General features: G+C 42.1%; 1 protein-coding gene across 1 annotated transcript in view; it reads right to left on the bottom strand.

The window, feature by feature from the left end:
- Window positions 1–21,709, bottom strand: part of DNAH1 (dynein axonemal heavy chain 1) — a 691,978-nt gene that overhangs the window by 334,630 nt on the left and 335,639 nt on the right. The window contains exons 23-25 of the mRNA XM_053721084.1: window positions 6,947–7,111; window positions 5,594–5,715; window positions 5,347–5,452 (exon numbers count right to left, since the gene is read on the bottom strand). Coding sequence (XP_053577059.1) covers window positions 5,347–5,452; window positions 5,594–5,715; window positions 6,947–7,111 — 393 coding nt within the window. The remainder of the gene's footprint in view (window positions 1–5,346; window positions 5,453–5,593; window positions 5,716–6,946; window positions 7,112–21,709) is intronic.

Genomic DNA, 21,709 nt, shown 5'->3' with positions numbered 1-21,709 from the left:
TGGAAAATTTGGAAAAAGGTATGAAGGGAGGACCAAGTTGCAGCCTTACAAATCTGTTCAACAGAAGCATCGTTTTTAAAAGCCCATGTGGAAGAACCGCCCTAGTAGAATGAGCTGTAATCTTTTCAGGAGGCTGCTGTCCAGCAGTCTCGTATGCCAAACGGATGATGCTTTTCAGCTAAAAAGAAAGAGAGGTAGCCGTAGCTTTTTGACCCCTACGCTTTCCAGAATAAACAACAAATAGAGAAGATGTTTGATGTAAGTAAAACTTCAAGGCACGAACCACGTCCAGATTATGTAACAGACGCTCCTTCTAAGACGTAGGATTGGGACATAGAGAAGGAACAAAGATTTCCTGATTAATATTCTTATTTGAAACAACCTTAGGAAGGAATCCAGGTTTAGTACGCAAAACCACCTTATTAGAATGGAATATAAGATAAGGCGAGTCGCATTGTAATGCAGAAAGCTCAGAAACTCTTTGAGTAGAAGAGATAGCAACTAAAACCAAAACTTTCCAAGATAAAAGCTTAATATCTATGGAATGCATAGGTTCAAACGGAACGCCTTGAAGAACATTTATAACTAAATTCAAACTCCAAGGCGGAGCAACAGGTTTAAACACAGGCTTGATTCTGACTAAAGCCTGACAAAAAGACTGAAAGTCTGGGACATCCGCCAGACGCTTGTGAAGTAAAATTGACAAAGCAGAAATTTGTCCCTTTAAGGAACTAGCCGATAATCCCTTCTCCAATCCTTCTTGGAGAAAGGACAAAATCCTAGGAATCCTAACCCTACTCCATGAGTAGCCCTTGGATTCGCACCAATAAAGATATTTACGCCATATCTTATGGCAAATTTTCCTAGTGACAGGTTTCCGAGCCTGAATCAAGGTATCAATAACCAACTCAGAGAATCCCCGCTTAGATAAAATCAAGCGTTCAATCTCCAGGCAGTCAGCTGCAGAGAATTTAGATTTGGATGTTGGAACGGACCTTGAATGAGAAGGTCCCATCTCAGTGGCAGTTTCCATGGTGGCAGAGATGACATTTCCACTAGATTTGCATACCAGGTCCTGCGTGGCCACGCTGGCGCTATCAAGATTACCGAAGCCCTCTCCTGTTTGATTCTGGCAATCAGACGAGGCAGGAGAGGAAAAGGAGGAAACACAAAAGCCAGGTTGAATGACCAAGGTACTGCTAGAGCATCTATCAGTACTGCTTGGGGATCCCTTGATCTGGATCTGTAACAAGGGAGTTTGGCATTCTGACAAGATGCCATCAGATCCAATTCCGGTGTGCCCCATTGATGAATCAATGTCGCAAACACCTCCGGATGGAGTTCCCACTCCCCCGGATGAAAAGTCTGATGACTTAGAAAATCTGCTTCCCAGTTTTCCACTCCTGGGATGTAGATTGCTGATAGATGGCAAGAGTGCGTCTCTGCCCATTGAATTATCTTGGAAACCTCTATCGTCGCTAGAGAACTCTTTGTTCCCCCTTGATGATTGATATATGCTACAGCCGTGATATTGTCCGACTGGAATCTTATGAATTTGGCCAACTGAGGCCACGCTTGAAGCGCGTTGAATATTGCTCTCAGTTCCAGAATATTTATTGGTAGTAGGGACTCCTCCTGAGTCCAAACACCCTGAGCCTTCAGGGAATTCCAGACTGTACACCAGTCCAAGAGGCTGGCGTCCGTCGTCACTATGACCCATGCTGGCCTGTGGAAGCACATTCCCTGGGACAGATGATCCTGTGACAACCACCAAAGAAGAGAGTCTCTGGTATCTAGATCCAGATTTATCCGAGGAGATAAATCTGCATAATCCCCATTCCACTGTCTGAGCATGCACAGCTGCAGTGGTCTGAGATGTAAGCTAGCAAACGGAACTATGTCCATTGCCGCTACCATTAACCCAATGACCTCCATACACTGCGCCACTGATGGCCGAGGAATGGAATGAAGTGCTCGGCAAGTAGTTAGAATCTTTGACTTTCTGACCTCCATCAGAAAAATTTTCAGAAAAATTTTAATGTCTACAGAGTCTATCAGAGTTCCTAGGAATGGAACTCTTGTCAGTGGAACTAGTGAACTCTTTTGTATGTTTACCTTCCACCCGTGAGTTCTTAGAAAAGCCAACACGATGTCCGTGTGAGATTTGGCTAGATGTTAAGTTGACGCCTGAATCAAAATATCGTCCAGATAGGGCGCCACTGCTATGCCCCGCGGCCTTAGAACCGCCAGAAGGGACCCTAGCACTTTTGTGAAGATTCTGGGAGCTGTGGCCAACCCGAAAGGGAGGGCCACAAACTGGTAATGTTTGTCCAGGAAGGCGAACCTGTGAAACTGGTGATGATCTTTGTGGATAGGAATGTGAAGATATGCATCCTTCAAATCCACGGTGGTCATATATTGACCCTCCTGGATCATTGGTAAAATTGTTCGTATGGTCTCCATCTAATTTGTTTAGGCATTTGAGATCTAAAATAGGTCTGAAGGTTCCCTCTTTTTTGGGAACCACAAACAGATTTGAGTAAAACCCCTGCCCCTGTTCTAGTTTTGGAACTGGACAGATTACACCCATGGTATATAGGTCTTTTACACAGCGTAAGAATGCCTCTCTTTTTGTCTGGTCTACACACAAACGTGAAAGATGAAATCTCCCTCTTGGGAGAGAATCCTTGAATTCTAGGCGATACCCCTGGGTCACAATTTCTAATGCCCACGGATCCTGAACGTCTCTTGCCCAAGCCTGAGCAAAGAGAGAAAGTCTGCCCCCTACTAGATCTGGTCCCGGATCGGGGGCTGCCCCTTCATGCTGTCTTGGTAGCAGCAGCAGGCTTCTTGGCCTGTTTACCTTTATTCCAGGTCTGGTTAGGTCTCCAGACTGACTTGGATTGTGCAAAATTCCCCTCCTTCTTTGTGGCGGAGGAGGAAGTTGAGGGTCCACCTTTAAAGTTTCGAAAGGAATGAAAATTATTCTGTTTGGCCCTCATTTTAACCGTCTTGTCCTGAGGAAGGGCATGACCTTTACCTGCAGTAATGTTGGAAATGATCACCTTTAGTTCAGGCCCGAATAGGGTCTTACCCTTAAAAGGAATAGCTAAAAGCTTGGATTTTGAGGACACATCAGCAGACTAAGACTTAAGCCATAACGCTCTATGCGCTAAAATGGCAAAGCCTGCATTCTTTGCCGCTAATTTAGCCATTTGAAAAGTGGCATCTGTAATAAAAGACTTAGCTAGCTTGAGAGCTTTAATTCTATCCAAAATATCATCTAATGGGGTCTCACCCTTAAGAGACTCCTCTAGAGCCTCAAACCAAAAAGCTGCTGCAGTAGTTACTGGAACAATGCACGCTATAGGTTGTAGAAGAAAACCCTGATGAATAAACAATTTCTTTAGAAGACCCTCTAAACTTTTATCCATAGGATCTTTGAAAGCACAACTGTCCTCAATAGGTATAGTTGTACGCTTAGCCAGGGTAGAAATAGCTCCCTCCACCTTAGGGACCATCTGCCACGAATCCCGATTGGCGTCAGATATGGAAAACATTTTCTTAAAAGTAGGAGGGGGAGAGAACGGAATGCCTGGTCTATCCCATTCCTTAGTAACAATGTCCAAAATTCTTCTAGGGACTGGAGAAACATTAGTGTAAGTAGGGACCTCTAGATATTTATCCATTTTACACAATTTCTCTGGTGGGATGACAATAGGGTCACAATCATCCAGAGTCGCTAAAACCTCCCGGAGTAACAAGCGGAGGTGTTCAAGCTTAAACTTAAAGGCCGTCACATGTGAGTCTGTTTGAGGGAACATCTTTCCTGAATCTGAAAGCTCTCCCTCAGACAGCAATTCCCCCACCCCCAAATCAGAACACTGTGAGGGTACATCGGAGATGGCCAATAAAGCATCAGAGGGCTCAGCATTTACTCTAATACCTGACCTGCTGCGCTTACCCTGTAAACCTGGCAGTTTAGATAATACCTCTGTAAGGGTAGTAGACATAACTGCAGCCATATCTTGCAGAGTGAAAGAATTAGACGCGCTAGAAGTACTAGGCGTCGCTTGAGCGGGCGTTAAAGGTTGTGACACTTGGGGAGAATTAGTTGGCATAACCTGATTCTCTTCTGACTGAGAATCATCCTGAGACATACTTTTATCACCTAAAATATGTTCTTTGCAATGTAAGGCCCTTTCAGTACATGAGGGACACATTTTAAGTGGGGGTTCCACAATGGCTTCTAAACACATAGAGCATTGACTTTCCTCAATATCAGACATGTTGAAACAGGCTAGTAATGACCACAAACAGGCTTGAAAACACTTTATTTAGTGAAAAAAATAACAATTTGAAAAACGGTACTGCGCCTTTAAGAGAAAAAAAGCGTACAATTTTCCAAAACTGCTCTAAAATGTTATAATGATCCCAATTTTAGTATATATGTGTCTTATCTTGCCAGCTAAGATTGCACCACAAGTAAGGTATGCTTAACCCTTAATGGAAAAAATGTTACTCAAAAAAACGTTATGAAATTAAACAATCAAACCCCATGCACCTCGCCACAGATCTGCTGTGGTGCCTACCTGCCCTCAGGGGTCTGTAAAAACACTCTAACACTTTGTTTAGGCCAAATCTTCCAGTTTAGGCCCACCAGAGCTGGAGCTTGCTGCTTGCATGGGGAATTCAACTGCGCATCTGAGGCGCAAAATTAGGCCCCACCCATCTACATCGGTGTCTCACTGCCTAGTAAAAACCGCTGTAAAGCGGTCTAGGATTACTGCTTACCCCTTCCCTTATGGGAATACTGTCAGTCAGTTCTGAAATAACACAGTCTCTCCAGAAAAAAATGACTGAACATACCTCAATGCTTGTACCATGAAAAACGTTCCTCACACTGAAGTTTCTCAAGTACTCCTCAGCCATTCTGTGGGAACTACTCTGGATCTTAGTGACAACTGCTAAGATCATCAGTCTCCAGGCAGAAATCTTCATCCATCTGCTGCCTGGGAAAAAATAGCACCCACCGGTACCATTTAAAATAAAAAAGTCTTGCTTGAAGAAAATAAAAACTATCATTTTATCACCTCTTTCACTTTACCTCTTCCTATTACTTAGTATAGGCAAAGAGAATGACTGGGGGTGGAGAGAAGGGAGGATCTTATATATACAAGCTCTGCTGTGGTGCTCTTTGCCACTTCCTGTTAGCAGGAGGATAATTTCCCACAAGTAAGGATGAATCTGTGGGACTCGTCGTATCTAGTAGAAGAAAATACTTTTGAGTATGAACAAATTAGGAAAAATGGTGATCAGTTTGAAAAGCTGCAGAAGACTTCTTACCCGAGCAACGTTCTCAAAACATTTACGTAGATGGGGCTGCACTGCTGTGGGATCCTTAGTCTGGGACAAGATCTCCAATAGTTCATCATCAGAAAGAAAGTAAAACCTAAAAGACATTTAGAAACAGTTTGTTAGACATTTGTGCTGTATTATTGGCTATATACATAAAGAACGGAACTTATGTACATAAAGAAGGGACCATAGAAATGTAGTGATTTACACATTTTGGTAACAGCTAAAATATTACCTGGGAAAAGCTGCTCTCTTAGTCTCTAAATATTCACTAAGTCCTTTCTGTACCAACTCCAGAAGCTTGTTGCATTCCCGCAGACTCTCCAGGAGACGAGGATCAGGACACAGAGAAATAACCTGTATGCAAAGACCCCATTATTCAAGAATGCCTTTAAAGGACCACTAAATACAGTACAATTGCATAACAATTGCATAATTGTTTAACAAGTGCATAATAAAAAGACTATGCAATAACACTTAATCTGAATTTCAAATAAGCAGTAGATGTTTTCATTTATTTTTTCTTCCATTTGCTGGCCCCCTACATCATGTGACAGACATCAGCCAATCAAAGACTAGTATACATATTTACTGTGAATTGGCCGCTAGCAGGGGGTGTCAATCAACCTGATCGTATTTGATCGGGTAAATGATGTCCGCAGCCTCAGAAGCAGCAGACGAGTTAAAGAGCAGCGTTCTTAAGACCGCTGCTTTTTAACTGCTGTTTTCGGCGAGCCTGAAGGCTTGTGCGGAAAAAGGGGGATCAGGGGCCATTCAGAGCTTGCTTCAACTATGCACTTAACCCCTTTGTATAAGCAATAGTAGAATAATACAATTATCTAATGCATTAGAAAATGTCATTATTGTTCTTTCGGGTCCCTTTTTATCAGTATTTGGGGATGCATCAATGCCTGAAGGTTCCATTCCAACAATGAATATGAGACTATGCTGGTTATATCTGGGGCAGACACTGAGTTTGTTTTAGAGTTCTTTGTTTAGAAAATAAGGGAAACAGAATTCATTCATTTGATTATGATAAAAAAAGATGTTTTAGAGATTGCTTAGGCGTCATATATGACAATTACTAAAGGGATATAAAAATATTTTGTGATTCAAAGCATACAATTTAATAAAGTTTCCAATTTACTTTTATTATCACATTAGCTTTGTTCCCATGATATTCTGTGTTGAAGAGATACCTAGGTAGTCATCTGGAGCACTAAATGGCAGGGAATAGTGCTGCCACCTAGTGCTCTTGCAAATGGATAACATTCTTGCTAAACTGCTGCCATATAGTGCTCAGAAAATAGGTCGGCCCCCAAGCATTATGTCCCTGCTTTTTAACAAAAGATATCAAGAGAATGAAAAATTGATAATAAGAGTAAATTAGAAAGTTGTTTAAAATAACATGCTCTATCTGAATCATGAAAGAAAAAAAATAGGGTTTCATATCCCTTTAAGGAAATGGATGATCTTAGCACTTTAATACTGATACTTTCAGGTGTTTCACACTATTGAATGCACAATCCAGCATTTATCTACATGCAGAAGCACCGCAAAAAAACATTCACATTTATATCTATCCCACCTGCTTATTTTCATGTGCATTCTTCATAATCTTCCTCCAGGTCCTTTCCATAGTCTGGTAACGTTTGCTCTCCGTGGGTAGCTGTCTGGTAATATCATCAGAACTAAAGATTGGTTCCAGATACAACCAGGAGCGCTGACAGGTCAACCACTCATCCAGCACATCCTAGAGACAACATTTTAGAATTAAAACCGGTAATGTTGTCATTCATCTCTAATACTATTTACTGCTGTTCTATAATCTCCAAACCTGCATTATCAATATCTGAGAACATGTGATGTGCAATATTTGTCCATGTGGAAATCCAGCGATGGTTCCTACTCCAAGCATAGACTAACACTCACATCCCACTCAAGGGGCCACCCTAGACTTACCCTAACCCTGGGAGATACACCTGCTGTGGGGCATAGATACTGATATGGGCAATAATATGCCAAGTAAAGTGTACCATATGGAATGTGCTAAGTAATTATTACTGTGCAAACATGTCACTGTGTAATGTCACACAAGGTATAATACACTGAGGGCTAGATTATAAGTGGAGAGCTAAATTATTGCAATAACCAGCCATTTGTAATGGCAGTTTAAATATTTTGCGGTCCTGCAAACGGGCAAATTTGCCCGTTTGCGGGAGCGCAATATTTAAATTGCCATTACAAGTGGCTTGTTATTGCTACCGCAATTAGCACTCCGAAAATTAACCATAGATCTCTGGTTAATTTTCTAAAAGTGTCCCAAATGCCCTCAAAATAGAAGGCATTGTAGTTTTTTATTTTTTAAAAAAAAAGGCTACTTTTTTTTTTTTTAAATTAAAAAACTAAATTTATGCTTACCTGATAAATTTCTTTCTTTCCGGACATGGAGAGTCCACAACGTCATTACAATTACTAGTTGGATATTTAAATCCTGGCCAGCAGGAGGAGGCAAAGAGCACCCCAGCAAAGCTGTTAAGTGTAACTTCCCTTACCTATCCCCAGTCATTCAGCCGAAGGAAAATGGAAAAAGAAGAAACACAAGGGTGAAAAGGTGCCTGAAGTTTACTAAAAAAAAACTGTTGAATTATAATCAAAAAGAGGGCGGGGTTGTGGACTCTCCATGTCCGGAAAGAAAGAAATTTATCAGGTAAGCATACATTTTGTTTTCTTTCCTATGACATGGAGAGTCCACAATGTCATTCCAATTACTAGTGGGAACCAATACCCAAGCTAGAGGACACAGAATGAACAAGGAGGGAGAACAAAGGCAGAAGGACCTAAACAGAAGGCACCACCGCTTGAAGAACATTTCTCCCAAAAACAGAATTTATGCTTACCTGATAAATTACTTTCTCCAACGGTGTGTCCGGTCCACGGCGTCATCCTTACTTGTGGGAATATCTCTTCCCCAACAGGAAATGGCAAAGAGTCCCAGCAAAGCTGGCCATATAGTCCCTCCTAGGCTCCGCCCACCCCAGTCATTCGACCGACGGACAGGAGGAAAAAATAGGAGAAACCATAGGGTGTCGTGGTGACTGTAGTTAGAGAAAATAATTCATCGGACCTGATTAGAAAACCAGGGCGGGCCGTGGACCGGACACACCGTTGGAGAAAGTAATTTATCAGGTAAGCATAAATTCTGTTTTCCTCCAACATTGGTGTGTCCGGTCCACGGCGTCATCCTTACTTGTGGGAACCAATACCAAAGCTTTAGGACACGGATGAAGGGAGGGAGCAAATCAGGTCACCTAAACGGAAGGCACCACGGCTTGCAAAACCTTTCTCCCAAAAATAGCCTCCGAAGAAGCAAAAGTATCAAATTTGTAAAATTTGGCAAAAGTGTGCAGTGAAGACCAAGTCGCTGCCTTACATATCTGATCAACAGAAGCCTCATTCTTGAAGGCCCATGTGGAAGCTACAGCCCTAGTGGAGTGAGCAGTGATTCTTTCAGGAGGCTGCCGTCCGGCAGTCTCATAAGCCAATCGGATGATGCTTTTAAGCCAAAAGGAAAGAGAGGTAGAAGTTGCTTTTTGACCTCTCCTTTTTACCAGAATAGACGACAAACAGAGAAGAAGTTTGTCTGAACTCTTTTGTAGCTTCTAAGTAGAATTTTAGAGCACGGACTACATCTAAATTGTGTAGCAAACGTTCCTTCTTTGAAACTGGATTCGGACACAAAGAAGGTACAACTATCTCCTGATTAATATTTTTGTTGGAAACAACCTTTGGTAGAAAACCAGGCTTAGTACGCAGAACAACCTTATCTGAATGGAACACCAGATAGGGTGGAGTACATTGTAGAGCAGATAACTCAGAAACTCTTCTAGCAGAAGAAATAGCAACCAAAAACAAAACTTTCCAAGATAACAACTTAATATCTATGGAATGTAAAGGTTCAAACGGAACCCCTTGAAGAACTGAAAGAACTAGATTTAACCTCCAGGGAGGAGTCAAAGGTCTGTAAACAGGCTTGATCCTAACCAAAGCCTGAACAAATGCTTGAACATCTGGCACAACTGCCAGTCGTTTGTGTAGTAGGACAGATAAAGCAGAAATCTGTCCCTTTAGAGAACTCGCAGATAATCCTTTATCCAAACCTTCTTGTAGAAAGGCAAGAATCCTAGGAATCTTTATCTTATTCCATGGGAATCCCTTGGATTCACACCAGCAGATATATCTTTTCCATATTTTATGGTAAATCTTTCTAGTTACCGGTTTTATGGCTTGAACCAGAGTATCTATCACGGAATCTGAAAACCCACGCTTTGATAGAATCAAGCGTTCAATCTCCAAGCCGTCAGCTGGAGGGAGACCAGATTTGGATGTTCGAATGGACCCTGAACAAGAAGGTCCTGTCTCAAAGGTAGCTTCAATGGTGGAACCGATGACATATTCACCAGGTCTGAATACCAAGTCCTGCGTGGCCACGCAGGAGCAATCAAGATCACAGAGGCCCTCTCCTGTTTGATCCTGGCTACCAGCCTGGGAATGAGAGGAAACGGTGGAAACACATAAGCTAGGTTGAAGGTCCAAGGCGCTACTAGTGCATCCACTAGAGTCGCCTTGGGATCCCTGGATCTGGACCCGTAGCAAGGAACCTTGAAGTTCTGACGAGACGCCCATCAGATTCCATATCTGGAATGCCCCATAGTTGCGTCAACTGGGCAAAGATCTCCGGGTGGAGTTCCCACTCCCCCGGATGGAATGTCTGACGACTCAAATAATCCGCTTCCCAGTTTTCCACACCTGGAATGTGGATCGCAGATAGGTGGCAGGAGTGATTCTCCGCCCATTGTATTATTTTGGTCACTTCTTTCATCGCCAGGGAACTCCTTGTTCCCTCCTGATGATTGAGATACGCAACAGTCGTCATGTTGTCTGATTGGAATCTTATGAATCTGGCCTTTGCTAGTTGAGGCCAAGCCCTGAGAGCATTGAATATCGCTCTTAGTTCCAGAATGTTTATCGGGAGAAGAGACTCTTCCCGAGACCACAGTCCCTGAGCTTTCAGGGATTCCCAGACCGCGCCCCAGCCCACTAGGCTGGCGTCGGTCGTGACGATGACCCACTTTGGACTGCGGAAGCTCATTCCCTGGGATAGGTGATCCTGGGTTAGCCACCAACGGAGTGAGTCTCTGGTCTTCTGATCTACTTGAATCACTGGAGACAAGTCTGTATAGTCCCCATTCCACTGTTTCAGCATGCACAGTTGTAATGGTCTTAGATGAATTCGCGCAAAAGGAACTATGTCCATTGCTGCAACCATCAATCCTACTACTTCCATGCACTGAGCTACGGAAGGACGAGGAATAGAATGAAGAACTTGACAAGCGTTTAGAAGTTTTGACTTTCTGAAGAAAATCCTCATTTCTAAGGAATCTATTATTGTTCCCAAGAAGGGAACTCTTGTCGACGGAGACAGGGAACTTTTTTTCTATGTTCACCTTCCATCCGTGAGATCTGAGAAAGGCCAGAACGATGTCTGAGTGAGCCTTTGCCTTTGAAAGAGACGACGCTTGTACGAGAATGTCGTCCAAGTACGGTACTACTGCAATGCCCCTTGGTCTTAGCACCGCTAGAAGGGATCCGAGTACCTTTGTGAAAATCCTTGGAGCAGTGGCTAACCCGAATGGGAGGGCCACAAACTGGTAATGTTTGTCCAGAAAGGCGAACCTAGGAACTGATGATGTTCTTTGTGGATGGGGATATGTAGAGTACGCATCTTTAGATCCACGATAGTCATAAATTGAACCTTCCTGAATTGTGGGTAGAATCGTTCGAATGGTTCCATCTTGAACGATGGTACCCTGAGAAATTTGGTTTAGGGATCTTTAAATCCAGGATTGGTCTGAAAGTTCCCTCTTTTTTGGGAACTACAAACAGATTTGAGTAAAATCCCATTCCTTGTTCCGCAGTTGGAACTGGGTGTATCACTCCCATCTTTAACAGGTCTTCTACACAATGTAAGAATGCATGTCTCTTTATTTGGTTTGAGGATAAGTGAGACATGTGGAACCTTCCCCTTGGGGGTAGTTCCTTGAATTCCAGAAGATAACCCTGAGAAACTATTTCTAGCGTGCAGGGATGCTGAACATCTCTTGCACCAAGCCTGAGCAAAGAGAGAGAGTCTGCCCCCCACTAGATCCGGTTCCGGATCGGGGGCTACTCCTTCATGCTGTTTTGTTAGCAGCGGCAGGCCTCTTGGTCTGCTTACCCTTGTTCCAGTCTTGCATCGGTTTCCAGGCTGGTTTGGTCTGTGAGGTATTACCCTCTTGCTTAGAGGATGCAGAATTAGAGCCTGGTCCGTTCCTGAAATTACGAAAGGAACGAAAATTAGACTTATTCTTGGCTTTGAAAGGCATATCTTGTGGGAGGGCGTGGCCCTTTCCCCCAGTGATGTCTGAGATAATCTCTTTCAATTCTGTCCCAAAAGAGAGTTTTACCTTGAAGGGGATATTAAGCAATTTTGTCTTGGATGATACATCCGCTGACCAAACTTTAGCCAAATCGCTCTGCGCGCCACAATTGCAAACCCTGAATTTTCGCCGCTAATCTAGCTATTTGCAAAGCGGCATCTAAAATAAAAGAGTTAGCCAACTTAAGTGCGGTGAACTCTGTCCATAACCTCCTCATATGGAGTCTCTCTACTGAGCGACTTTCTAGTTCCTCGAACCAGAACCCACGCTGCTGTAGTGACAGGAACAATGCACGAAATGGGGTTGAAGAGGTAACCTTGCTGGTATAAAAAATCTTTTTAAGCAAAACCCTCCTATTTTTTATCCATAGAATCTTTGAAAGCACAATTATCCTCGATAGAATAGTAGTGCGCTTGTTTAGAGTAGAAAACTGCCCCCCCTCGACCTTAGGGACTGTCTGCCATAAGGTCCTTTCTGGGGTCGACCATCAGGAAAATAATTTCTTAAATATAGGAGGGGGAACACAAAAGGTATGCCGGGCTTCTCCCATTCCTTATTCACTATGTCCGCCACCCCGCTTGGGTATAGGAAAAGCGTCGGAGGTGCACCAGAACTCTAGGAACTTGTCCATCTTGCATAATTTTTCTGGATGACCAGGTTGTCACAATCATCCAGAGTAGATAACACCTCCTTAAAGCAGTGCGCGGAAGATGTTCTAATTTAAAATTAAATGTCACAACATCAGGTTCAGCCTGTTTGGAAATTTTTCCTGAATCTGAAATTTCCCCATCTGACAAAACCTCCCTCATGGCCCCTTCAGATTGGTGTGAGGGTATGACAGAACAATTATCATCAGCGCCCTCCTGCTCTACAGTGTTTAAAACAGAGCAATCGCGCGTTCTCTGATATGCAGGCATTTTGGATAAAATTTTGCTATGGAGTTATCCATTAGAGCCGGCCAATTGTTGCATGGTAATAAGCATTGGCGCGCTAGAAGTACTAGGGGCCTCCTGCGTGGGCAAAACTGGTGTAGACACAGAAGGAGATAATGTAGAACCATGTCTACTCCCTTCATCTGATGAATCATCTTGGCAACTTCATTATCTGTGGACAGTACTGTCCTTACTTTGTTTGTGGACGCTTTGGCACAATTATCACATAATTTAGAAGGGGGAGACACATTGACTTTCATACATATAGAACATAGCTTATCTGAAGGCACAGTCATGTTAAACAGGATCTTAAACTGTCAGGTAAAACACAAAAACTGTTTTAAAACAAAACCGTTACTGTCTCTTTAAATTTTAAACAGAGCACACTTTATTACTGAATATGTGAAATAATATGAAGGAATTGTTCAAAATTTACCAAAATTTCACCACAGTGTCTTAAAGCATTAAAAGTATTGCACACCAATTTTCAGAGCTTTAACCCTTAAAACAGTTTTAACCCCTCTACAGTCCCAGCTACAGCCTCTGCTGCGACTCTACCAAGCCCAGAGGGGAATACGATACCAAATGACGCCTTCTAGGAACTTTTCCAACTATTTTCAGGTCCTCACACATGCATCTGCATGTCTTGCCTCTCAAAAACAACTGCGCAGTAATGGGCGCGAAAATGAGGCTCCGCCTACAACTGGGAAGGCCCTTCTGACTGGAAAAAGGTGTCTAACATAGTGCCTGACGTTAAAAAACGTTCCCCAAGTTTATAAATGTGAAATACCAGCATAAACATGTATAAAATGCCCAAATAAAGCAATCGATTTTGCCCATAAAAGTGTCTACCAGTTTTATAGCCCATATTAAGCCCTTTATTCTGCTTGAGACTAAGAAAATGGCTTACCGGTCCCCATGAGGGGAAATGACAGCCTTCCGGCATTACACAGTCTTGTTAGAAATATGGCTAGTCATACCTTAAGCAGAAAAGTCTGCTAACTGTTTCCCCCAACTGAAGTTACTTCATCTCAACAGTCCTATGTGGAAACAGCAAAGGATTTAGTTACTGTCTGCTAAAATCATCTTCCTCTCACAAACAGAATTCTTCATCTCTTTCTGTTTCAGAGTAAATAGTACATACCAGCACTATTTTAAAATAAACAAACTCTTGATAGTAGAATAAAAAACTACAACTAAACACCACATACTCTTAACCATCTCCGTGAGATGTTGCCTGTGCAATGGCAAAGAGAATGACTGGGGTGGGCGGAGCCTAGGAGGGACTATATGGCCAGCTTTGCTGGGACACTTTGCCATTTCCTGTTGGGGAAGAGATATTCCCACAAGTAAGGATGATGCCGTGGACCGGACACACCAATGTTGGAGAAATAGGCCTTAGCCGAGGCAAAAGTATCAAATTTGTAGAATTTGGAAAAAATATGTAAAGAGGACCATGTTGCCGTCTTACAAATCTATTCCACAGAAGCATCATTTTTAAAGGTTCAAGAAGAGGAGACAGCCCTAGTGGAATGAGACGTAATTCTCTCAGGAGGCTGCTGTCCAGCAGTCTCCTAAACAAAACAAATCAAACTTCTCAACCAGAGAGAAAGAGTAGTTAAAGTGGCCTTCTAACCCTTATGTTTTCCAGAGAAAACAAGGAACAGGGCAGAAGACTGCCAAAAATCTTTAGTGGCTAGTAAGTAAAATTTTAGAGTGCGCACAACATCCAAGTTATGCAAAAGACGTTCCTTATGAGAAGAAGGATTAGGAGAAAAAAAAAGGAACACAAATTTCCTGATTAATGTTTCGATTTGACACCACCTTAAGGAGAAAACCTAATTTAGTATGAAGGACCGCCATATCTGCATGAAGATAAGGTACAGGGAATCACACTGCAGAACTGAAAGCTCAGAAACTCTACGAGTGGAAGAAATAGCAAGGAGAAACAAAACCTTTCAAGATAACAATTTTATATCAACAACATGTAGGAGGAGCAACAGGTTTAAACACAGGCCTGATTCTGACCAGGGCCTGTACAAAAGCTTGAACAGCTGGTAAGTCTGCCAGATGTTTGTACAAAAGGATAGATAATACGGAAATCTGACCCTTCAGAGTACTGACTGACAAACCTTTCTCCAGGCCATCCTGAAGAAAAGATAAAATATGGAGAATCCTCACCCGGCTCCAGGAGAAACTCCTAGATTTGCACCAATAAAGATATTTACGCCATACCTTATGGTAAATCTTGCGAGTAACAGGTTTGCAAGCCTGAAGCATAGTAACAATGACCACTTCAGAAAAACCACGTCTAGACAGAACTAGGCATTCAATCTCCAAGCAGTTAGCTTCAGAGAATCCAGATTTGGATGGAGAAAAGGACCCTGAATTAGTCCTTCCTAAGAGGTAACCTCCAAGGAGGGAGAGATGACATCCTTACTAGATCCGCAAACCAGATCCTGCAAGGCCAAGCAGGAGCTATTAGAATTACTGATGTGCTCTCCTGTTTGATATGATCCTGTTTGATATGAAGGAGAGCAAACGGAGGAAACAGGAATGCTAGAGAGAAAACCCAAGGAACCGATAGAGCAAAGTAAAACCAAGGAAGTTCCATAAGATAGAGTAAAGGCTCTAAGAAGGGCTAGACACTACAATAGGTTGAAGTATTGTTGCATATCATAGAACATATGAAGTGTATCGTATGTAACAGAGCCGTATGAATAAGTTAAAACACTAAGCCCAAAGGTAGAGCAGCTCTAGCCAATACTCATATCACAAGCAATGACAGCGACAACCAATTGATACCTCACCTTAGTGTATGTTGCATAAAGTTAAATGCTTTTAGTGAATGGTGGTGATGAGAGTCCCTATACTATCACAATGAGCCTCAAACTTTTCTTATGTAAGTGGGTTAAAATAGAAGGAGCTAGGGGGGGCGGAGCGAGCAGCTGACCATGATGGCCGCACTTCAGTGAAGCTCTGTGCACGGGCCGGGTGTTTTCACTAAAAAAGCGATCATATCCGCACTTATGGTGATCCTTTAATGATATACAGATGTGATAAGTAACCAGAAGCCATCCTTGAAAAATCAGCTCTAATCTAGCACGAGGCCGGAGAATCTCGACTGGCCTACGGCCATCACTGCAGCAAACACCAGGCGGCACTACTACTCATAAGGGTTTTAATGCGGAACTCTGCAAGTGCCGGAGCCTACACGCAGCTGATAAAGAAGGCGCTTAAGGACCAGGATGCCTAAAGACACCGGCTGTATCAACATCACTGACTACGCAATCTGTCAAGACCGATCCAGCTTAACATTAGCCGTAAGGCGTTTCGCTATACACACTGACCCGGGCCTATTACCGCCCCAGACGGGCACTCATTATTACAAATGTATGCACAGACGACTCAGCGGTTTATTCCACCACCAGACCCACACCACTGCTGAATAGGGCCTAATCCATCTGCTCACATGCCACCGCAGATAAACTAGGAACCGCTCATACAACGCACTTCTATATCAAGCACTCATTACCTCTGTACTTTGGGATATTACTAATTTTATTAAGTTGAAAAGACACTTGAAAGCTGTGGTTACCCTTTATTAATGGCCTCCCTATATATATATATAGGACCAAAAAGAGTTAGATCTGTATCTGGATTACAAGACAAAATTCAATGACGCACTTTTAATATATATGTAAATTTCTTTTCTGCGTGGCTCAAGCTACAGAGAGCAATATTGTACCAACTGTTGAAGTACAGACCCACTACCAAACCCTGTCCGGTCATCAGCTCAACTTAATCCATGCTACTATTATCCCTGAAACAGGCACATCCAAGCAAGGGAATCCTTTAATTTGTGAAACCGCTTGCATGATTTTGCAATTTACTTGCAATTTACTAGCTGCTTTACCCCGGCCTACACGGACTCTCTACCCAGATCATAGAAAATAAAAAGGATTACGCAGAGCGCTTTAAAAGCTGAGTATACACATCCTCTCACAGGGGCTACATAAAAAATCACTGCTGTCACCAAATACCAGGATTATTACATCTCTTACAGCAAGTTGCAGCACATACCCCTGCTCCGTTTCCCACCAAGCGCAATTGTGACAGGTCATAACCAGCTCCCTTTTTACCGCTAACACCCTGTGTGGGTACATTCCCTGGGAGATACTGTGCATTGGGATTTTTTTTAAGGAAGATTGTAAAAACCTACCACCAACCTCCAATACCATGTCACAAAGAAAGAACACCCGCCAAGATAAACCACAAAAATCATCACAAACTAATCAGGGCGCAGTACACGCTTTTTTTAAACAAACAGACCAAGTACCCACAGCCAAATCATTGGAACCCCAGATGGCTCCCATTGAAGAAGATCAAGATAATGGATCATCTATAACTAATGACACTACAACCACAAATCTGACTCAAGATGACGACACACCAATAACCTACAAAGCCATAGCAGCCCTAATCGAACAGGTCAAAACATGTATCAAAAACGAATGTGCTGACTTGAAAAAAGAAATTAATGATCTTAACCACAGGGTCGACACCCTAGAAGAGCATGAGTATGTGGTAGCACAAAAACTGGCAAATCTCTCAACTAACCAGATACGGCAAATCCAACACATCACAGAATTAGAAGACAAAATTGACGATTTGGAAAATCGTACCAGGAGAGGGAATCTCCGTTTTAGGGGGATACCAGAATCAGTCTCAACCAATGATATCCGAGAATACCTTCAGGCTCTATTTACTGTCATATTAGGAGATAACCTTTTGGAGCATTCAGAAATCCCTCTGGATAGAGCTCACAGGGCACTCCGACCAAAACCCCCTGAAGACTCTCCTCCAAGAGACATTATAGTACATTTTCAGAACTATAGACAAAAAGAGGAGATATATAATGCTGCCAGGAAAAGACAAGTTATTCACTTTCAGGACCATAAAGTACAAATTTACCAAGATTTATCCCTCAGGACACTACAAAAGAGACGAGATTTCCAGCCCTTGACATCACATCTTCGTACACTTCACATCCCTTATGGGGGGCTTTCCTACATCTGTTATCGTCATGAAAAATGGAAAAAAAACAGAGTGCTCTTCGCCTTCTGACATCGGTAGATTCTGCAACATCCTGAATATCTCCACACCGGATGAGAACATTCCTCACTCCCCTCACAAGATACAGAACAGACTTCCCAATTCTTTGCCTCAAAGAAGGCCAGGTCCAGATTCCATCCCCAGTCAGAATAAAAGAAGGCAAATCTCCTCCACTAACATGGACATTACTGATACCATGGACACGGACTCTGTCAGATGAGTAACCTTATCATGTTGTTCTACACTACTTGCTTATTTCCCTTGCTTGTCCTTTATAGCTGATCCTGAATGTTGAAGATGAACCTCTCAATATCCTTTTTGTAATGATCTTCAGTTATAGATCTGTAGATAACCATATGTTCTTTTCACAGGTTTTATGTATATGTTATTTTCTCACTGTTGAAATGTTCCCCACATTCTCCCAAGTATACAAGAAATATCTGTGCCTGAACCCAGGACATTTATCCACCTTTTATATATGCTCAAGGGGGATGGAAAAAGACACTGGGGCTATATATGATGGAGTCTATATCCCAGACATGTTATGAGGACATTATATTCCTTTTATTTAATGTTTTGTTAGATTCTATATTGAGTTTAACTCATCGCTGTTGTTTACAGTTGATTTTGCTTTGACAATATTGCACAACATACAGATTGCACATTCCATATACAAATTCTCTATAGCTATAAATACAGACCTATAGACAAAAGAGGCGGCACAACCTGATGTAGTTAAGATCTTTATCACACTATCCACTTTGTAGTTATGGTCTTTAATGATTGCCCAATAAGACCCGAATCTCCAAACTATATTACAAAACATAATCACATATTATACAGCCGCTCAGTCGTTATCATACGACACTCTTAGTGCCATCTTATCATCATTAGGTATAACACCCTAAAAACTAATAGCAGATCTCGAATCAGACAATCTCCACAACCCAGATATTCCTCATAGCTGAAGAAGTACTACATCTCGCTAAATAATAATTATGTTACCTTTGATTGCACTGACACCCGGCCTGTAACAATAGCTCCCAAAACGAAATTTTAAATCACAACTCCACTTTACATTCATATCTACGATCTCTCAGGAATAATATTCTATTTTATTGCTAACAGAATTATTGTTATTCTGATCACTGTTATTTGCTTTCATATTGTTTTTATTACCATTACCCCCTTTTCATCCCTTCCTGCTATATTTGTTCCCTCCTGGTTACTCACTCCACCAATACCAACCCTCTCGTCCCACCTCAACAGGTTCCCTCAACTAACCCCTTCCCCCAACATCCCATCTGGTTTCTCTTTTTAGATTTGTTCCAAAACCACATACACACCAGTTACTATGACAACTCTTCGTCCAAGCCATAGAGCAGAGTCTCTACGCATAGCCACACAAAATGTTAAAGGTTCTTATCAGCAGAAAAGACGCTCTATTGCGTTCCCACGATTTTCATAAACGTAAAATTGACATCATAATGACCCAAGAGACACATTTAAGAAAAATCACGAGCCGCCAATCCTATCCAAGAGTTATTTCGACCAACATTTCTGTAGCTCGGGTACACATAGAAAAAATGGAGTATAGTATTTCATTTAGAACGCAACCTCCCCTTCGAGTTAATACAAAAACATTCAGACAATGAGGTAGAATCTTAATTTTGATTGGATGTTGTTATGGCGCTCCTATTACCCTGGTAAATATTTATGCCCCAAACAGACCCACCCCCCCCCACTTCTTTAAACATCTAACCAACTTAATACTAGATACAGCCAAAGGCGCCGATTATAGTTGGTGGAGATTTAATTTCCCTATGAATCCAGTTCTAGACACATCAAGTGGGAAATCATACTTGCGCAATAATACCCTCAAATCCAACTGTATGGCCCTACGAGCTATTAATTTGTTTGATACTTGGAGAATAGTACACACTGATATGCAGGATTACACTTTCTTTTCACACCCACAGCACACATACTCCAGGCTTGATTACATTTTATGTGATCAAACTCTCCTCTCAGGCCTAGTTAGCTCAAAAATAACCCATACTTCTTGGTCCGACCACAGTATGGTTTCTACTTGCTTTAAGTGGGCTAGTAAACCTAACACTACATACAACTGGAAACTCAATGACCAACTACTAACTGACCAAGCTATAGTTGACGACCTTAAAAAATTCTCAGATGAATTCTTTGCCCTTAATAGACCAGAAGACACGTCATCCGCAAATAATTGGGAAGCCTACAAATGTTACATAAGGGGGGTCATAATAAAACATAACGCAACTCAGCGCAAATTACATACTGCTCAATTCACCTCCTTAAACTAATGATCTGACGACCTGTGAAGCCGCACTTAAGCTAGACCCTCTTCTTCTTCTAAACTCGATAATATGACTGCAGCAAGAGAGGCCCTTAATAGATTTCTAGTTCAAAAAGCCCATATGAGAGCACTGACCACAAAATCAAATTTTTTGTAGAAAGCAACAAGGCTGGACGTCTACTTGCTAGATCTCTTAAAAAACAGAGACTCTCCAATTTCATTAGAACGAAATTCGACGACCTACCGGTGAAACCATTCATGCTAATGAAGGCATTGTTAACTCATTTGTTTCTTATTTAGGAAGCTATACAATATTGCAGATAACCCATCCCAAAATAAGAAAGAACTTTTAAATTCGTACCTAGCTACTATCGACACACCTACTATCACAGAAGAAAACAGGCAATTTCTAGATTCCCCCATCACCCTTCAGGGACATTAGCACGGTCATAAAAATCATTACCGAGCGGAAAAGCCCCAGGCCCTGACGGTTTCATGACGAAATTTTACCAACTTTTACAACAACAGCTTAACCCACATCTATTATCGCTCTATTAACTGATATTGATCAGGTGTCATTTTCCCTGGCTCCCTTCTAGAAGCTATGATCACAGTTATTCCTAAGCCAGCAAACCGACAGATTCGTTAGCAATTATAGACCTATCTCACTTATAAATATAGACATGAAAATATACGCTAAAATTTTAGCCAATCGCTTGAATCTGATATTACCTGATATTATCCACCCTGACCAGGTGGGGCTTCATTAAAGGAAGGGAAGCCAGGACAATACAACCAGACTGCTCCACTCACTGCAATGCGCACGATAATGACCGTTCACCACTTACCCTACTATCCACAGATGCTGAGAAAGCATTTGACAGGGTGGACTGGGCAATTTATGTGGTCCACACTGTCAAAATTCGCTTCTCCGAGTTGTTCGTCAATAGAATACAGGCACTCTAACCGCAATCCTAGTGCAAAAGTTAAAGTAAATAGCACTATCTCTCTATCTTTCCCCATTTCCAACGGAACCCGTCAGGGCTGCCCACTTTCACCCCTATTATTTGCCCTCACAGTCGAAGTATTAGCACTACAAATCAGAAATTGCCATCAAATTCAGGGCCTCAAGTTCGGAGACATAACCCAAAAAATGCCTCTTGTTTGCGGATGACGTGATCTTTACATTGACGTCCCCAACTACTTCCCTACCGGCCCTCATACGAATACTAGACGACTACAAACAAATTTCCAACTTCACCATTAACATGGAGAAGTCGGGCATAATGCTACTTAATCTGACGCCTCAAGATATCCTCAGTATAACACACACACAAAATTTCTATTAGTCGACAAACTCAAATACCTAGGCTTTAACGATTCCCAAAGATTACATAAACTATTTCCTGACAATTTTCATAAACCTTCAGAATAACATTAAAACCTTACTAGAAAACTTGGCATAGACAAGGACATCTATCTTGGCTTGGACG

This window comes from Bombina bombina, chromosome 7 (genome assembly GCF_027579735.1).
Source record: "Bombina bombina isolate aBomBom1 chromosome 7, aBomBom1.pri, whole genome shotgun sequence".
Lineage (NCBI taxonomy): Eukaryota > Metazoa > Chordata > Amphibia > Anura > Bombinatoridae > Bombina > Bombina bombina.
The sequence above is the reverse complement of the archived record's forward strand: the minus strand, read 5'-3'. Positions and strand labels throughout refer to the sequence as shown.